At 37.5% G+C, this 20,022-nt stretch overlaps 1 protein-coding gene across 3 annotated transcripts in view; it reads left to right on the forward strand.

Annotated features, from left to right (window-relative positions):
- Window positions 1–20,022, forward strand: part of LOC107654743 (ephrin type-A receptor 7-like) — a 164,435-nt gene that overhangs the window by 143,141 nt on the left and 1,272 nt on the right. The window contains exons 9-16 of one of the 3 annotated variants that reach the window (XM_016441975.1): window positions 4,945–5,055; window positions 7,473–7,528; window positions 12,730–12,855; window positions 13,623–13,808; window positions 16,504–16,565; window positions 17,233–17,436; window positions 18,239–18,391; window positions 19,732–19,922. In XM_016441975.1, coding sequence (XP_016297461.1) covers window positions 4,945–5,055; window positions 7,473–7,528; window positions 12,730–12,855; window positions 13,623–13,808; window positions 16,504–16,565; window positions 17,233–17,436; window positions 18,239–18,391; window positions 19,732–19,922 — 1,089 coding nt within the window. Of the gene's footprint in view, window positions 1–4,944; window positions 5,056–7,472; window positions 7,529–12,729; window positions 12,856–13,622; window positions 13,809–16,503; window positions 16,566–17,232; window positions 17,437–18,238; window positions 18,392–19,731; window positions 19,984–20,022 lie in introns of all 3 variants that reach the window. The other 2 variants (XM_016441974.1, XM_016441976.1) reach the window with 2 other exon arrangements.

The following is a 20,022-nucleotide window of genomic DNA, read 5'->3' on the forward strand; positions in this document are numbered from 1 at the left end:
TTTGTTTTCTTTTTATTTATTATACAATTATAATTCTGACTTTCTGACTTCTGATTAACAAAAGCAAAAAAGGCCTCTAACACTAGCTTGCTCTATTCTTTTTCTATTCTATCTGTTTTCTTTTTATTTATTATATGATTTTTTTAAAAACCATGCTACGTGTACTGCATTAAGCTAAAAGCACCCGGAGGTCTTAAAGTTTTGGAACAACATGAGGGTGAGTAATTAATGACAGAATTTTCATTGTTTGGTGAACTATCCCTTTAATATATGAGATTATTATCATAATATTATGACTTTATTCTAATAGTACTATGACTTTTTCTATCTTACATTGTTTTTGCATTGTAAACATTGAGACCGCAATGATACAGAATCTTCCATGTTTTTTTTTTGCATTTTCTGCACAGATTTTTGAATGAATTTAAACATGGTAAAATGTATAAAATTGAGCTGAGAGTAATGCAATCTTATAGGTAGCTAAAAGCAAAATCATTTCACAAACAAAAATGAAAGGAACGTAGGATGCATAACAGTTTGTGAATGATGGCTGTTCCTATTCTGCGGAAATCTATGGATCTTTCTGCCAAGTTTTGCACGCACAGATTCCATGTGCCTGGGTATTTCATGCGCACACAAGAACACAGGTGTGACATACTCTAATGGATCTCTGTGCAGCTGCAGTGTCAGGGGAGGGAGTGGCAGACAGAAAGCACACGCTCCTATAGCTCTCCATTAATCAGTCTGATGAGAATGGATTATATTAAGCCGGTGTGAAATGGTTCTCATTCATTCTCAACCACACACAACGGAGTGTTGGCTGAGCCTCTGTCAATCACACACACACACACACACACAATCTCTTTCATATGCACTCACAAACTTTATCATCAGCTCAGACATCAACACAGAATCCAGTTGCATGTCGTCTTACACACTGAAAAGAGCAGATTTATCGACTAGTCTCTGATAAAGGGGTTTATATTGGTGAATGATGTGTGCGAGAAAGGCTTATTAGAGACACTGGCATATATCAGGTGTGAAATTGTATTGGACAAACAGAAAATGGCTGACGGCTCAGTGAATTTAGGCACAAACCGTGCTTGCTCGTAGTAGTATGTTATCAGTAGTATGTTATCAGCAACTGTACACTGAAAGAAAGCGATAAGCACTGAAATGGCCAAAGATGTCAATCTGCATGGAAATAAAACACATTGACTTCTAAAGGCACTTTTTGTCATCTCTATTAAGTGCTTCGCCCCTTTGCCACAATAATGTTGCAGTGTATGTCTAAGTTAGTGGTTAATTCAGTTAATAATTGGCATCTTATGTAATTGATTTGTTTCATAGCCATAGGTGGAAATCCCGGGGGGATCGGGGGGGACAGAACCCCCTCTATCTGAGGGTTGTCCCCCCTAAAAATATGATTTAAAAACTACGCTGTGCATTGTAAATAACAATGTTTTATACTTTAAAGGGGCCCTATTAAGCTTTTTCACTTTTTCAACTTTAGTTAGTCTGTAATGTTGCTGTTTGAGCATAAAAAAGATCTGCAAAGCTACAAAGCTTCCACTTCAAAAGGAGATATTTTATTTAACAGAAATCACTTTTTAAAAACTACAACGAACGACTCGTTTGGACTACAAGGCATATTTTCCAGGATTTGCGATATCACAAATATCGACGAATGGGACGAGACCTGTTTGAGCTGCACTAGAGAAGGCAACGAGTGTTATCACTATGTCGGAGACACGCTAGCTTTCCCAAGGCAGACGAACTTAGAGTGGTTACAATCATCAGGGTTTAAATCGCGCTCAAATTTATTTGATTTTGACACAATATTTACACTGAAGCTCGCAGGCGGCTATGGTAAGGGGCATGACATTTCCCGACCAGGCACAGAATAGTGCCAATCACAACACACACTGGCCCAGCTAACCAATCACAGCACATTTCGTATTTCAGAAGGCGGGCCTTCATTTGATACAGGAACCATTCGTGCCGTTCATGCCAGACTGGGGAGAGAGGTGTTGTAATAATGTAAAATATGTGAAAAATAATGTGTTTTTCGAACAACCTAGTATGAGAGCCTGTTCTAGTACACCCCCAAAACAAAATCAAGACTTTGTAAAGGAGCATAATAGGACCCCTTTAAATAATTGTGTAAGTAGTAAAACAACACAAACGGGCAAAAATGTGTTTTAAGTTTAGAAACATTTTGAGTGTCCCTTCCCTTGCCTCACGGTGCTTTGGTCCAAATGCCTGCTTTCCTCTTTTACATCACCCACACACACAAGTACGGTGAGAGAGAACAAAGTCAATAGTTGTGGAACTCCAGTAAGTAAGGCTGTCAAGGCTATTTTATTCACTTAAGCATCGGATGAAGTGATTATTTTCTCTTTAATACAGATGATGCCAATGTATTTTTTGATGAGTCGCTATGTTAGCAATAATAATGTTACCTGCTTGACAGAAAAAGAGTTGCCAGGTTTTTACAACAAAACCCGCCCAATTGCTACTCAAAACTAGCCCAAAACTAGCCCAAACTGTCCGCGTTTCGAGGGGTCCCCCGGTAAAAAATAATCGCGTTCCAGGGGTTAAAATACACGTTATTGGGTATCGCTTCAACCCGCAGACATGAAAAACAACCCGCGGCAACAGTGTTAAAGTAGCCCAATTCCACGGGAAAAACGTGGACTTGGCAACACTGTGACGATAGTAATGTCTACAACGGACGCGACTGCTGTCGCGGCGCAACCACAACAGCTTGAAGTTGTCTAATTTGGCACGGTCTCTCTGCTGCACTAATAGTAGTAAGGCTTTCCTCTATGTATACATATCCTTACAAGTGCAATTTTAGCTGTATTATTTGTGTCCCCTTCAAAAATTGCTCTGGTGAAATTTTATGTTTATCGTCCCCCCCAACTGTTAAACTAAATTTACACCCTGTTCATAGCCCTAGTTTACACACATTTTTGAACATCTAAATCTTTGCACACCAATATCCATGCATATTAAAACAGTCTTTCAGGTCTCTCAGGTTCTGTGACTCACTGTTTCTGTCAAATCAAATTGGTGTGTGCAGGGTTTGTTTTTGTGGATCCATTTTGTCCCAAAAAGCCTTGAATCCTGGGTCCTGTTTTTTCTCATTCTATTTCAGGAATAACATCTTTTATTATTAATAATACTCATTTACTGACATGTGTACACACACGGTCAGCGGATTATTGGTATTTGTGGACAGCCTTTCTTCCGCCCCTTTATGTACATTTAATATACTTGCATCGTCTGAAGCCAGTGGGCTGTGTGTCTCTGACTGTGTTTGAAATAAAAGACTAGCATACTACCTACTGTTTTTATAAAAGAAATAAAATCTAATAAAAACTAGTATGTGAAGTTGGGAACAGCTGGGTTCTGGATGTAAAAATCCCATTCACTTTCTCTATAGGGGGATTGATTTAAACAATAATTTAAACTATTAAAGACAGACCTACTGTGAGTTACGAGGTTGTTGATTGATGGTAAATGCTTTTGTTGAAGCCATCTGCCCACATTATTTCAACTTATTTTTAAAATAGTTTGGTTTACAGCAGAACTCATGGTGAAAACTACATTACCCTTGATTCTGCAAAGAAATCTCAACCAGTCAGAGAATTATGCTGCATTCACTCCATAATTACCGTAATTCCGAGATGATAACACGTGACGTTCAACTTGGTGCTGTTCACATCCTCGGACTGGGGATTATCCGTTTCTATAGCGATAGTCAACAAAATGAACCCGCTTGAATGTTACTGCCAGCTGTAAAACACAATACAAGTAACAGTTGCTATGCCAATGCGTTATTATTACACTGGTTATTTATTACATTATTTATTGGTTATATTTTCAATCCAATTTTTGTAAAAATGTCTTGGCAGTCCAATCAGTTTCAACTATTCCAGTAATTTAGTGTTAATGTTTAAATTTGTTTTAAATCTGTTAGATTTTTTTTTTTTTTTTGAATACATAGAGAATCTTCTGCAGAATGTTTTCATCCACACATACACACACACACACATATAAAGCTCTAACATGTTCTTCTTTGCGGTCGCTCCTTCCTGTCACTCCTTTCGCTTTCCACTCACCTTCACTCCTCTCTTCACCACTCCTCCTCTCCTCTCCTTGTCTTTTGATGCAGACCATCATAATAGCTCTCATGCAAAGTTATAAAAAAAAGGGAAAATGCTGTTTTTTACTCCTCATTGGTTTTGAGGGCTATTTGTCTTGGTATTTCTGTCAGAGAATAATCTTAAAGGGGTCATATGATGCTGCTAAAAATAACATTATTATGTGTATTTCATGTAATGAAATGTGTTTATGCGGTTTAAGGTTAAAAAAACACATTTTCCACATACTGTACATTATTGTTTCTCCTCTATGCCCCGCCTTTCTGAAACGCGTCGATTTTTACAAAGCTCATCGGTCTGAAAAAGCGAGGTGTGCTCTGATTGGCCAGCTATCCAGTGCGTTGTGATTGGCCGAATTCCTCAAGCGTGTGACGGAAATGTTACGTCCTTTACCATATTGTGATGCCTGCAGCAACCACATGTGATGACCCCGGGCTGGACTCCGCTTCGTCCAAGATGAAAGCCGATCCGGCGATCCACAGCACGACGTTGAAGTATTTCCTCAGCGACCATCACGGATCAGCTCCAGTCATGACGAAGCGATATCGTCCTCTTTTGGAAGAATTGACATTTTGTCATCGTTTACTCGCCCTGAGGGTGAAAAAATGATAATAGAATGTTAAAGTTTAAGTAAAGTGTTACTATAATTCCTTGTAAGTAGGTTAGAAGTCAGGTGGCGTGATAGAAAGTGATGTCGTCACTTTAGTGAGTAACTTCCTATGATGACAATAGTAAGAAGACTACTCTCAGGCCCTTCCTCCCTCTCTTCCTTTAGTGGCTTCTCCAGACCCTCCAATGTAGCTCCTACTCGTGTGGTGCTGCTCTCTACCTCCTTCTCTACTCTTCCTCCTCCTCCTCTTCCTCCCTCCACGCAGCTGTCTCCCAGGTACAGGCATGCCTGCGTTTCTCCACTAACCCTCCTACCTTGCTGCTGCCTTTCTCTTCATCTTCCTTCCTCTCGTTTGTCCTGTCTGTCTCGCCACTCCATTTCCTAAGAGAGGCCGTGTTTACACCTGCTATTAACATCCTTAACAGGTGGTCAGCTGAGACTGATTGCATGACCATTTTGTTATTTTGGGAGGAAGTCAACAAATGCAACTTTTGTGTGATGAACTATTGATGATCTATTAATGTCAGGCATAACAGAGATGTTTTGAGGACTTTGTATGGGGTTTTTCCATTTAATCCGATCAAATATTTTCTTTTAAAGCCACTCGGAGCAAAGTTCAAAACTCTTTTTGTAACAAAGGGATGATCGCTAGCTAAGTGGATGGTCTTTGCTGTCAAATCAGGATGGACTACTGTTTACAGCCTTGATCTTAGGAACGTGACATATAATTGAACATCATTTTAAAATTCATAATATTTGTATTAATAAAAATATTTTTTATATTATTATTATTGTATTGTTTTATATTATTTTATATTACTATATTAACTTCTGCTAATTCAGTGTAATGAAAGTGAATGAGAACTGCCCAAAACTCAGAAAATGAAAAAAAAAAAAAAAAAACGCACCATAAAAATGCATATGGCAGATGCTTTTATCCAAAGTGACTTGCATTGCATTGAAGGTTTACATTTTTTATTTAATTTACTAATTTTTGTACTTAATTTAAAATAAAAACCTTAGGAAAGGTGATAAACAATTATGTAATAACAACAATAATAATAATGCATTATATAAACATAATAATAATAATGCATTATATAATTTTTTTTTATGCATTTGGCAGATGCTTTTATCCAAAGCAGCTTACATTACATTAAATGTGTATATTTTGTCGTCAGTTCATGCATTTCCTGAGAGTCAAACCTATGAACTTGCGTTGAAAAACATTTTGGACCCCGTTTACACCTTTATTAATCATGGTCCAAAAGATGTGAGGTGTAAACATGGTCGGAGAGCTCAAATCCCAGCAGTCTGTTTGTAGTCTCTCCTACCTGCATGTGTCTTTCTCTGTCCATCTTACTCACCTTTTTAGAGTAGATTGTGAATGCTCTAATCAGATGCCTGCCAGCACACACTCATAAAAGTTGAAAGTCTGTTTGGTGTGCGTCCTCTTTCTACTCAAACAACAGCACCTGCTCTATAACATGAAGTCTCCAAAACCTTGTCAGTGTCTCCTTTTGAGTGCTTTTCCACCCCTGCTGTGTGTGTGTGTGTGTGTGTGTGTGTGTGTGTGTGTGTCTCTCTATTCTCTAATCCCTCCCGTGGTGCATGTCTTTCCCCAATGTCTCCGTGTCACACTAATCCACGACGTAAAATCGCCCAAATGCCATCAGATCCTGCGGCGGCCTGATTCTTCTCACACTCACGCTATGACTATAGTCAGAGCAGCGGTTCACCAGGAAATCTCTACATTTACTCACCGTGAACTACAAACCTGAGATAAAACGTCAAGCATACTTTTAAACGAATGATTTGAACTGAAAAGTGAGTCTTAAAGGGATAGTTCACCCCAAAATGAAAATTAGCACTTTATGACTTTTGTACAATCACAGCCTTTCTTTTCAGTGTAATGAATGTGAATGACCCAGAAGAGCACCATAAAAGTGATCCATATGACGATGGTTTGGTCTTCTGATGCAATATGATTGTATAAGGAACAGATCAAAGTTGTTATTCACTGAAAATCTAGCACAATCATGAGAGTTCATAAGAGAAGTAGCAATGATTCACTCATGAATCAGACAAAACCTGTCATAATGATTCATTTTTCTGAATCAGATTGATCTGGTTCTCAAGACCAACTCACTGGAGGGAACAGTTATTTGTAAATCAAGATTTCAGTTTGGTCTGTTCACCAGACAAACCTATCATATCACTTCAAAACACTTAAAATGTAGTTCATGAATTATACCGACCACTTTTATGGTGTTTTTATGGAATTAACCTTTAAAGTGTATCTTTAAAGTGCTTAAAAATTCTCCATTTGTAAAAAAAGTCATATATAATCATGACAGATTGTTCATTATTGGGTGAACTAATTCTTTAAACAAACAATTTTGGACCCCGCAATTTACAAGTAATAAGCCATTTTTCATCTCTAGGGAAGTACAAAATTGTTGTCTTAAGCAAGTTCACATTCAAAGTTACATTTTTGTTTCGATGGCAGTACAGACATGTTCGTAAATAACTTTATTACAAGTTGTCATTTTAAGTGCTGTTTTGTAATTTCCTTACAGCCGGTAGCGGCTGTGTGCTGAAGTTTTATTTTTTTTAGCGCAAGTTGTTTTATGGTCGTTTTATGCTTGGTTTTTAATGACTTGTCATTTCTTGTTGTTTTGTTTTCCTCACAGACAGTGTGGCTACAGTAAAGCCAGCCAGGAGGGGGATGATGAACTCTACTTCCAGTGTGAGTACCACGTTGTGTTTCCACGCATACATGTGCATCCATTCCACAAATCAATTGGACTGTCAGGTTTGTTTCTGAAGGTGGTAATGGATATAGCTTGTCAGAGACTGAGAGCTTAGGTGGAAGAGAAAGGGAAAAAACAGAGTGGAAAATAGAGTGATCAGTGATAAAGAGAGATTAGGGACATATAAAGTGGCACTGCATTAACGTCTAAGTCCATGTACGTGCCTTTACACCAGCAAGCCTAATGCTCCAGTCCATTAGCATGTTTCAGACGCCCTCTGTGATGATAAGAGGGGGAAGGGCATTACCAGTCTTTGAACAAAGAAAGATGCCATAGTACTGCTGCACCCAGTGTTGAAGAACATTGCAAGGCATACACCGTTACTTTTTTATGGATAACATGTTAAGTTACTTTTGCATTACTTTTTATCATTGCCAGTTTACTGAGACTCTCTGATCTCCAGAATGGAAGCTCTATGGATAGATTATGAGCATTTTTTCTACATTGAAAGTGGGAAAAGCAGATGTATATTAGAGCTTTTATGTCTCCTCTTCACTGTCTTTATTTTTTTTTTTTTAAAGTGGCAAAAAGCCCAAAAAATCAAATTAATTCATTAAAAAAAAACAGCTGTACAATGCTGGTGATGCCCAGTTATCTCTCTTTCTCTGCCGTTTTCCCTCAAACCTTTCTAAACTCTAGCCAGATGTTAGCGTTCTATTTCACGTACATTAATATTCATGTGTGTGCGTGCATGCATGTGATGTGTGTGTAAGCATGTCAGAGCAGCAGTAGTTTGGTGAGTAATGAGCGTCTGTGCAGAGCAGTCGTGCAGCTGATGCATTAAATCTGCTGAAACAATGAACACTGGCGAGCTTCATACACTTTTGAGCTGGTTTGTGCCAAGTCTTACAGCATATCTGTACAGTATATGAAACTTATATTTGCATGTCTTCATTAACCTCTTATATCCTGATCTATAGTATTTAACATGCAAATATGCACATTATGCCAGGATGGACACGCATGCAGGAGGAAGATTGCCATAAGGATGTATGGAAGAGACACAGATTTGTTTATATCTTTCACGTTGCATATGATAAATATTTATTTTGTTGTGAATTAACACTTTCCTCTATCAAAGCCTGGTTTCTGAAGAAATCGTGATGATTCAAGGCTTATGCAATTAAGCATTTAGTAAGAATATATATATATATAAAAACGTCATATAGACTAGATTATATATAGCTTGCATATGGATAGAGTAGATTAAACAGTATATGAATAATAAATTGTAAAGAATTCCAAAGAGTGTATATAGTGTATGTATGTATATAGACCAATATAACCTAGATAAAATAACAATTATGTGTAATTGTGTTAATATATTAAATTTTTAATCTAATTAATCACACCCTTTTTCTGTGATTAATCGCGATTAATCGCACACTTCATTAAATTAAGCATAGACCATTTATCTTGTTTCAAATGTTTTTGTCATCATTTGCTATATCCAGCAAAGTAAACCAAAAGATTGAAGGGTGATTCTCAAAAATCTGTATTTTCTGCAAGCTTTTTTCAAGATAACTTTAGATACTCTATAACTTAGATACTTAGAAACTCCAAAAGGACACCAAATAACCAAATGATATAAGGAGCCCATATAACATATGAAAGAAAAAAAAATCTGAATTTTATAGTATGTGTACAGTGCAACAGCAAATAGCTTTTTTACATTTTAGAGAAGTCAAGTTGCGATACCGAACAGGACCACGTGGAGATGCCCAAAAAAAAACTAAACCAACGGCCTGCTGACTGCATATAGTCAGAATAACTAAACACAGCAACATAAACATGACAAATAAAAACATTATCGTGAATGTGTGTGGAAACAACGTGAATGTACGGAAATGTCTGTGCAGCGAAACACACTGGAATGAATAATTCACTGAAAAAACAAAGAAAGCCTCTGTTCTCTCTGCAATCTCTGATGTAATCAGCCTGGTGTCCTTTATATTAGCGCTGTTTTGGACGGATTGTTTGAATGCATTCACTTACTGGATCATTGGACTGAAAACTTTCCCAGAGTTTAGCAGCTTAAAATGATCTGATCGCAAGCAGAGAAGCAAAATTGGGTTAAAGGATTAGAATAGAAATTGTGAAATTGTTTGAACACGTTAAGGATTGTAAAATTAATTGCATGCACGTTGACAGCCCTAGTTTTTATGTAATACATTTATGTGCTGCTCCTCTAAGGACAGGTATGTTTGAAGTTGATCAGCATTAATTGCTGGTTTTGGCTCCATAGATTTCTTAAAAGAGCAGCATAAAAAATTTAATGAAACTGGTATGTAATACAAGAATTAGAAAAAAACAATAATAATTTTAGAAAATGTAATGTGTAAATTAATGAAAACACACAAAAAGATGTTTATATTGTGTTATATAACACAATCTTGTGCTTTCTGGAAACCAGGCCAGATGTTCCCTGTTCAAGGAAGAATTTAGGGAATGCCTCAAATCCTTCACGTTCCAGCAACAGAATGAAATTTCCAACAAGAACCATTCATGGAAAACAAGGAGAGTACAAATAGTACAAAAAGAGTATAAATTCAGTTTTTTCCCCACTGGAAAACTCCTTAATATCACCATGAGCACAGTGCTCTGTCACACAGTCTCATACAGAATAATTTCTCTCACATTTCACAAAATTAAATCCCATCAGCATCATCACAGATATTCTCTCGCTCTCGTTTCGCCCCGGGCTCAGTTCTGGTTGACCCATCGCGCGTGATCTCTGTGTCTCCCACCGTCATTTGTTTTACAGATTTGTTCTTCCATCTGTTATACAACTAGCCCTATAAGCGCACCCTCTTTTCGATGCGTGTTCTGTTTGTTTTATATGCATATTTTTGGATGACCTAGAAACAATGGTAGGGATCAGTGCTTTAGCTGTCATTATGAAATCACTGAGGCCTACTTTGTTTGTGTGTGTATGTAGAACCGGCGACTGTGGATTTAATGCTTTAGATATGCAAACTTGTATGCATATAAATGGTTTGTGGTTGTCAGTGTATGGGGATTTACATAGCTACTATATACGTTTGGGACACAATTGTCCGCAGAACTAAATCTAATAAGGCATTCCTTTGGGGAATGTCTTCAAAGGTACAAAGGGTAATTTAAGTGTATAAATTAAATGTGTATGCGTATACATACTTCTATTTAATTTTTTCCCTGTATAGCGTTTCTTTGATTTTGTTCATATTATGTTTTTTTTTTTCTTCTCACATTTAGATAACTAGAAGAGTCGTTCGTGTGCCTGGGAATTTCTGTTCAAAAACGTCTGTTCATATACAGTCAGTTATGCAAATTATTATAAACTTAATTATAGTCTAAATGACTATAATTGTATGATTTTTTATTTTATTTTGCTGACTATTTTTAATTATAAATTTGCTTTCAATATATTTTATATCTTAAACAGCAATACAAATCTTCCTATAATGAGACATGCATACAGTAGTACTTTTCAAAAACTGCATCATGCATAAATAACGGCATCATATTTTTAATTTACAACAACTCAACATACTGCAGTACTTGTGGACGATTAGATGTATTATAATTGTGTAATTTTTTTCTACATTATTATAGCCTCTACTCTGGTGTCTTCGGGGCATTTTTTTGATTCAGCAGCATGGACTGGACTCGCTAAGATCTTCTTTCGGTCTCTGCGGACACTTATCGTACAACAATTAGTTTGCCAACGTTTGCAAAGTTCATGACAGAATCTTTGAAATATATTCATGAGTTTTTGAGACCTTTTGGATCAACGCTCACATTGCTTTTCACAACATTTCACTAGGAACGCAGAAGCATTCTGTGATGTAACCACTTTGCACAGTATTTTGTTGTTACTGTGCTAGTGTCATCAGTTTCAGATTTACTTGGCAGAATACAGAGTCAAAAGTTACATTCTTTGTAGCTTTTGTTAATATTTTAGTGCATATTTTCAGTTTCCTATTAGCTTTAATTCATTTGAAAACTTTTAAGTTTTAGTGAGCATATCATGCAACTATAACTTTGGTGTGTATGTATGAAAGCTTCTGTGGCTGAATCAGTTAGTTTGATAAAAACAAACCCAAACAGAAACTAATCGGAAGTGAACTGAACTGGACCTCTAAATCACTGTAATAGCAGCCTCACATGTGAATACGGCATGTGCTAGAAAAACCTCATTCCTATTGAAGAGGCTTTCGATCCTGAGCCGCACTCTCATGATGGAATGGAGCACCTTTAATTTGCTTTGTAATTGTATTCCTAAGTATGTGTGTATGTATGTGAGCTTCAGATCAATAAGCTGTTATGAGACTGAAGTTGAGACCCTGGTCTGCTTCGGGTCGATGTTGACTTGTAAGCACATTTCAGATTCAGACTGCCACACTGCCTTTGAGTAGATGAAGCATGACATAATGCAAGGATATAGTAAAAGAATACAGCAGAAAAATAATAAAGGTCATCTTTTTGTAAATTTTCTTTTTAAATAAATTAGTTCTGTTTTAATAAATCTTTATTAGCATCATATAATTATAAATATACTGGACTATAAACACTATGCTAGTGTATTAGATAGTACATGTTCTTGTTCAGTTACGTTTTCTCATGCAAAACTCAATGCCATGAAGTTTAGGGTGTTGTAGGTGGTTGCCAGGTTGTTGCTATGTGTTGCGAAGACATACACTTCTTAAAATAGCACATTTCTTAAAACAGCAAACTACGTGATATTCACCATGTAGTGAATAGTGAAGAGTTAATGCACCAGCGCATTTAGACACAGTATATGCATGAATGCTTTAAATGCCTCTTGTCGTTTATGTTCTCTCATGCATGTTTTGAGATGTTGTGATGGACATGAGCAGAGGCTAAATTTCCAGCTTTCCATTCTCTCTTTCCACACTGACAGTTACTCTATTAAGAAAGTCAGATCACTTGCAAAATAACAGCATAGATGGTCAAGATTTGAAAACCAAAATGTATGAACAAAGCATATGATATTCTGATACCTAAAGATGGCTTTTTGGAGTTTTTTTTTGCCCATTTCATCAATAACAATAGTGAATCAATCAGTGGTAATAGCGAGTGTAGCACCACTAATTATATATGTGTGAATTTTTTTTTTTTTCTTCATTTTTTTCAGTTAAAATCCCAACCCGAAGGACCTACATTGACCCAGAAACCTGTGAAGATTTGCTCCAGGCTGTTCATGCCTTTGCCAAAGAGCTGGACATCGCTAGCATCAAGATCGAGAGGATAGTCCATACAGGTACCAGACATCAAAACCTCCTTAATTTTCCCACTATCCTGCAAATTCATTTTATTTTTGTGACAGTTTTATAGTTTTTCAATGCTGTGTGTTAAGATCTATGAAAACTAGTCATTAGCTCACATCAGAAATAAAGGCTTTATTGTCATTTACTGACTTTCATGTTGTGTTCAAACACACATGACTTTATTGTCTTCTTTGGAAGACAACATTTACTGCTAATTTTTTCCATAAAATTCCAAAGAATGAGGACAGGAGCTTTCAAGATTAAAAAAGAAGCAAAAGCACAATAGGAGTATCATACATGTGGTACATATGTCATTTAAGTCGATATTTACATCAGGTTGAGTAGAATTTTCTTTTTCTTTTTTTTGCTGTGTGTCAAGATCTATGTAAACTAGGCATTATGTTCATCTCAGAAATAAAGGTTCTGTCATCATTTACTGACTCTCCTGTTGTATCCAAACCCATTTGACTCGTATTTCTCTTCTTTGGAAAAAAATACAGCTAATGTTAATTACTGTCCATAAAATTGCAATGAATGAGGACAGGAGCTTTCAAACTTCAAAACAGGAAGCATAAGCACCATAAAAGTATCGTAAAGGTGGTTCATATGTCATTTAAGCTGTTATTCATGACATGAGGGCGAGTAAATGGTGTCAGATTTTTCATTTTGGGTAACTGTTCCTTTAAATGATGAGTAATGTTCTCATTTATGCTATATTATGAGACACAATCAACATCAAGTGAACACTTTCCTTCTATAGGAGACTTTGGGGAAGTGTGTCGAGGTTGCCTGAAGCTTCCCAGCAAACGCGAGTTGCCTGTGGCCATAAAGACCCTTCGTGCGGGCTGCTCGGAAAAACAGAGACGCTCATTCCTCAGCGAGGCGGGAATTCTGGGACAGTTCGATCATGCCAACATTGTGCGTCTGGAGGGAGTCATCACCAGAGGTCAGTACAGACAAAGAGATGAATGGATGGCAAGGAAAAAAAGAGAGATGCATGGGACGTCCCTCTGTAGAAAATGAAAGCTGTAGGGCGATTGGGACAATTCCTCACAGGATAGGGAAAGACAAAGAACGAGAGGAATTAGGGATTTGATGGCCCTCACCTGAAAGAGATTCAGGAGGCAGAATAGATGGTATGTCCCTTTGAAAAAGAAAGAAGGAGGGATGAGCCAGCTGTCCCACTGCAGTAATGGAAAAGAGAATAAGCCATTGATTGGACGCTTTATTGGGAAGTGGACCCCTGAATAAATGGGCCGGTCCTCAAAAGCGCAAGAACTGAAAGGGAGGCAAAGGTCGATACTTGCAGGATGGATGATTATCAGAGGTAAAAGATCAAAGACAATGAGGAGCTGTAGATGTTATCACCTCCAGGAAGGACAGAACGAGGAGAATCCAGCTTAAATGAAACTGGTAACTCTCAGTCAACAAGCGTGATGGAAGAAAACTTGGCTCGGGGTGGAGATGTACGGCGAGAGAAGAACAGATCCATCTTTAGATTGATCGATGTGATGTTCCTGGAGATAAAACAGCTAGATGGATTTGCCTAGCGTGTTCTTGCCGAAAGGGATGAGGGATGATGAAGGTGTTTTGGAGACAGGGAAGACCAGAGGGGAAGCTAGATTTGCTGAATTAAAGAACTAGCAGTGCTGATATTAGCCTGGGACTTTGTGTATTAGCGCTGAAGGAATTATGAACATTGATTCTACATGTAGAGAATGATAGAAATGCATGCATGAAGAGACACATTAAGTGTGCTGGATATTGTGTATGTTAGAGAAGTGGTCCTCAACTAGTTTTGCTTCAGGACCCAGAATTTCAAGTGCCAACACAATACAGTACCAAATAGTTGCAAATAAAAAAAAGAGGTTTTAAATTCAAATATAGAAATGTATTATTATCATGAACTAAATAACTGTAAAAACAACAGCAGAAGTGTGAATCTCAGTCTTTGTTACAGTGCATAATAACAAATCATCCATTACTGTTATTCTTCATTCTTTTGCCATCAATATCATTGCATTTTCTTAAAAAAAAAGGCATTATTCACTTTTGCAACATTCTGTAATTTCGCAACTCTTAAGTCTACTTCTAAAGTCAAAACTAAAGTGGAAATTTAGTTTTCAGTGACAACTTTTTTCTTTTTATCTTACCCAAAAAATTAAACGTGCGTTTTTGATACTGTACCTTTAAAACTACACTGCTGTTCAAAGGTTTGGGGTCAGTAAGATTTTTGCTCACCAAGGCTGCATTTTTTTGTTCAAAAATACTGGATAACAATAATATTGTGAAATATTATTACAACTTAAAATAACTGCTTTTTATTTGAATATATTTTAAAATGTAATTCATTGCTGTGGTGGCAAATCTGAATTTTTAGCAGCCATTACTCCAGTCTCAATCATTCTAATATGCTGATTTGCGATTCTTTGATGAATAGAAATTTTAAAAGAACAGCCTTTATTTGAAATGTAAATCTTTTGTAACATTATAAATGTCTTTACTGTTACTTTTTGCCCCCAAACTATTGAACGGTAGTGTACTGCGTAGTAATTCACCCATTTTTGCCACTTAGGTGTTCATAAATGATCTGACTCTGAGTGGTCTGGTGAGCTTTGAATTATGAAAGGTAGTGTATGTCTATATAGTACATAAAACTCTTATTTGAATAAAGTAAGAGAAAATCTCCATTTAAATGTTCAGCTATTTAAATTTATATTGTGATTCGTTAACAAAGCATAATTGGTTCTTGTTTTAATTGTTGTTTTAAATGAAGAGTAAGAGACCATTTATTCAGTGGTATTTTGGAGAGAAGAATGAATTGGGATTGAATTAGCCTAAGTGTGTGTGTGCAGTGAGCGCAACAGCAGATGTTCACGTTGGAATAATTGGTGGCCAAATCACAGCAAGCCCCCTTAATGACTCTAATCTTTCTCCTTGACTTCTCCTCCTCCACCTGCAAATCTCCGTTTTCCTCCTGAAAGCTACACACCCTCCTCTTCACCCACCTGTCAGACCTCCACACCACAGGTGGGAAGGACCCAGAGCTGAGAGCCCAGTAGGAGGTCTTCTGATTGGGGTTGGTCAGGCATGTCTGCTCCTTCCCACAGGAGGTGTGATGGAGCTGGGGACGATAGATTGACCAGACTGATAGCGCAGCCTCCTGTTCATTGGGCTGGTCATTGAATTCTGCAGATTGTTGGTGTCGGTGTACGTGATTGAGGGATCTGTCTCTCTCACTTCCCACCTCTCTTCCTTGCTCTCTCTTTTGCTCTAACACCTGGGGATTTACCACTACCCACCTCCCTAATGGAGCGTACTTCCCTCGTCTTTCTTTGGGCCGCATTCTATCACTCACTGTCTAATGCTCACTGGAAATAAAGACACGACAGATATAATTGGTCTGTTGCAGTTTCTTATCTAAAACTATCTATCATATTTTCTCTCATTCCACTGTTCTATCTATCTACAGTGACTTGCTGACAGCATGTAATCTCTTACATAACACTCACACTTTTATGAAAACGTGTTGTTTGTGCCCCTTGGACAACCCCACCATGTCTTCTTTCCCGCTGAAGCATTAAACAAACACATGATCCAATTTTTTCTTCATATGTGTGTTGTTTTTTTTTTTGCTGCAGGCAACACTATAATGATCGTAGTGGAGAGCATGGCCAACGGAGCCCTGGACTTTTTCCTGCGGGTAAGAGAATGTATTTTTTGTGTCTGTTTGTTCTGCTGAGTCATCAGATGCAAAATGCTGAGATAGTGCAGTAAATGGTATATATGAAATATTTGCATTACAAAACCTGCAGATGTGATTTGTTGATAAAAAGAGAAAATGAGAGGAAAAAGCCAAGTGAGGCGTTTTATCTTGTCTCAGAGTCAGATGAAGTAAAATTCTTGAAAGGAAGTGATATGATTTGTTCCAAGTTTTTATAAGTATTTTAGTGTTTATATTCTAAACTGTTGTTTTCCTCCCTTTTTCCTTTCCATTTCCAATTCCCTTTACCTTTTTTCTTTCCTTACCCCTACCTTCTTTTCCTTGTTCCTTATCTTTTCCGTTTTTCAATTTCTTTTTCTTCCTTCTCCATTATGTTCCTTTCCTTACTTTACATTTTCCATTTTTCTTTCCTTTTTCCTTCTTTATTTTTCTATTACATTTTTTTTCTTTTTCAATTTTCAATTTTCCTTTTCCCCCTCTCCATTGTATGTTCCTTTTACTTTACCCTTTTCTTTTCTTCTGCAATGCCTTTTTCTTTCCCTTTTTCCCTTTCTGTCTACTTCAATGTCCTTTATTTTCCTCTTGTCCACCTTTTTGCCATTCCTTCCTTTCGTTCTCTCTTTTTCTCCCTCTTTTTTCTGCATAGAAACACGAAGGTCAGTTGACTGTTCTTCAGCTGGTGGATTTGCTGAGCGGAGTGGCGTCTGGGATGAAGTATCTGACAGAGATGGGTTTTATCCATCGCCGACTGGCCGCTCATAAAGTCCTGGTGAACAGCAGCCTGGTCTGCAAAGTGTCAGGCTTCAGACCTCTTCAGGACGACAAGATAGAGGCGGTCTACAGCACACTAGTGAGTATTTTACCATAATGCAACACAGCACTCTCAAACACTTCTGAATGAGTTCAAAGAGCCAATGGTTGTCAGCATTTCTCTAAAAGTCAAAGCACAGCTCTTATCTAGTTTATCAAACTTTCATGCATTTTTTTTTTCTTGCAAGTACTCTGAATGTGCGGCGTATTTTAAGAACGCCTCAGTACTTCATGCTTCTGTTATGATAAGATGAACACGGAAGTCAGGATACAGTATGGCACAATACGCCTGTCTTTCACCAACACAATACACTCACATCGTGACACTTTTTTGTGTTTGCCGAGGATGTGTTCCTGAATCAACATTTAATCAACTTTTTTTTTCTTTCCTTTCCTGTCCTTTTCCTTTGTTTGTTTTCCTCTCTTATGTCCTTTCCTTTACAATTTTCCTTTTCTTTATTTTTACATTGTTGCGCTAGAAATCTGTCAAGCTGATTTGTGCCATTTCTGCGCCTTTAGTATGTTTGTTTCAACAACAAAAAAATAGTTTTTTCCAGGAACAAGTCCTATTAGCAAAATCACAGTCACTGTTGTAGCTCGTTTCTCTGGGCTGGTAATTGAAAGGTTGTAGGTTCAAACTCTGCAAAGAGCAATTCATGAAGCCTTGAGCAAGTCACTTAACCTCAGGTTGCTTCAGTGGAGATTGTCTCTGTAGTTAGTGTACTGTAAATCAGATAAAACCTTCTTCTCAATGACCACTTACTAATTAGTAGTAGTAACCGTAAAGACTGAGCACAATTGTGTCAATTTGTTAGACATAACAGGGTCTGTCTTTCTTTCAGCACGGAGGGAAGAGTTTGGTGTTGTGGATGGCCCCAGAAGCCATTCAGTACCATCGTTACAGCTCAGCTTCTGATGTGTGGAGCTTCGGTATCGTCATGTGGGAAGTCATGTCCTTCGGGGAGAGACCGTACTGGGACATGGGCAACCAAGACGTACGTCTGTCCCTTTATATTTCTTCTAATGTATCACCACCTGTGCAGTTCTGCATCGCTTTTTCTTCTGGTGTTTCTTTCTCAGACCTTTCCTCTCTGTATCTCTTGCTCTCTCTTTTGATCGGCTGCTTTTCCTCCTCCTTTAGATCTCCCTAAAAATCCTTTTACGTTTGTTTGTGATTTTAAATTCTTTTTCTCCCTCCCTCTCTCTCTCTCTCTCTTTCCTGCCTCTCTCTGTTGGTAGGATGGGATTTTGAGGAGTTATGCATTTGTATAAAAATTTAAAAGTAGCTAAAGTGAGGGGCCTTTAAAGACCCCAGATAAAGTGTGTGTGTATATGTGCACTGACTTCAAGTCCACTTCAGCTCCGTGACCAATCAGACTCAGAAGTCACGCGGCGTGTGGCCTCCTTTTCACGCCTGCAGCAAAGATTTGAAATAAAAAAACTCTGAAATAAACCCCGACTGAAGGACATCACACTTTTTGGACCCCAGTAGTAATGTAGTCTCTAAAAATGTAAAGAAACTACATCATTTTGTTTTTATTTTTCATTTCTTTTAATCTGTAGCAAGACTTTAGAAATAGAATGGAATTCCAAAGACGCATTTTAAAATACACACTGGAATGAAAAGGATATTAGTATTGACACAAATTTTGTATTGGTCCATGCATAGTCCTTATTTTATTTTGATAATGTTTTTATGTGATAAGATATGACTATAAGGCCAAATCTGTTATGAGAGAAAACACACTATTAAGTCATTATGAATGAAAGAACCTCATTGTGTAAAGCTTTTCAGCAAACGAGGCCATCTTTCACTACAAATAGTGAAATGCTAAACCTTTTCCATGTTTATGGCTAAATTAATGATTGCTGGGGAATGGCATTAATGCATCTTTCATGTTATTTATTTGGTTTAAATATTGTTTGTGTTGTCATAAGTGACTTTTAAGTAGTACTTTTATTAAATTAAATGGTATTTAGGATTATCTAATAAAAAGAGGAGATCATAGAGGAATGCCAGTCAAGGACACATTTTGAAATACCTACTGAAATGAAATAATTTAATTTGCTAATTTGTCTCCGAAATGTCATTATTAGTGTTGATTGCTTTGAGATCACACAGAACGCTTCCTGGAAAAATTCATTAAAAATGCATCAGTGAGATGTGTATACAATGGGGTCCAAAAGCCTGAGTTCACAAACTGGAAATAAACAGAATTTTGAAATAAATAAATGTTACAATGTAAGATTCGGCATTATTTATGGGTCAGTAATCAATATATTCCATTACTCCAAATAGTCAATATTCAATAATTATGTTTTTGTGTTATTACAGGTAATAAAAGCTATAGAGGATGGGTTCCGGTTACCTGCTCCCGTGAACTGCCCGCCGTCTCTGCACCAGCTCATGCTGGATTGCTGGCAGAAGGAGAGGACCGAGAGACCCACCTTCACCCTGATCCACAGCGCTCTCAGCAAGACCATGAGGAGCCCGGACAACATCGGGTCCTCCACCCTGGGACGCAGGTACTGGAAAGCTTCTCATGGTTCCCATCTCCTTGCAAATCATCCCGTTTCCACTTTCCCAGTAAGTGTTTGTTTTTCACTCTGAAGACGGAAATCTCTT

The sequence above is a fragment of the Sinocyclocheilus anshuiensis genome, unplaced genomic scaffold (assembly GCF_001515605.1).
Source record: "Sinocyclocheilus anshuiensis isolate Anshui unplaced genomic scaffold, SAMN03320099.WGS_v1.1 scaffold195, whole genome shotgun sequence".
Taxonomy (NCBI): domain Eukaryota; kingdom Metazoa; phylum Chordata; class Actinopteri; order Cypriniformes; family Cyprinidae; genus Sinocyclocheilus; species Sinocyclocheilus anshuiensis.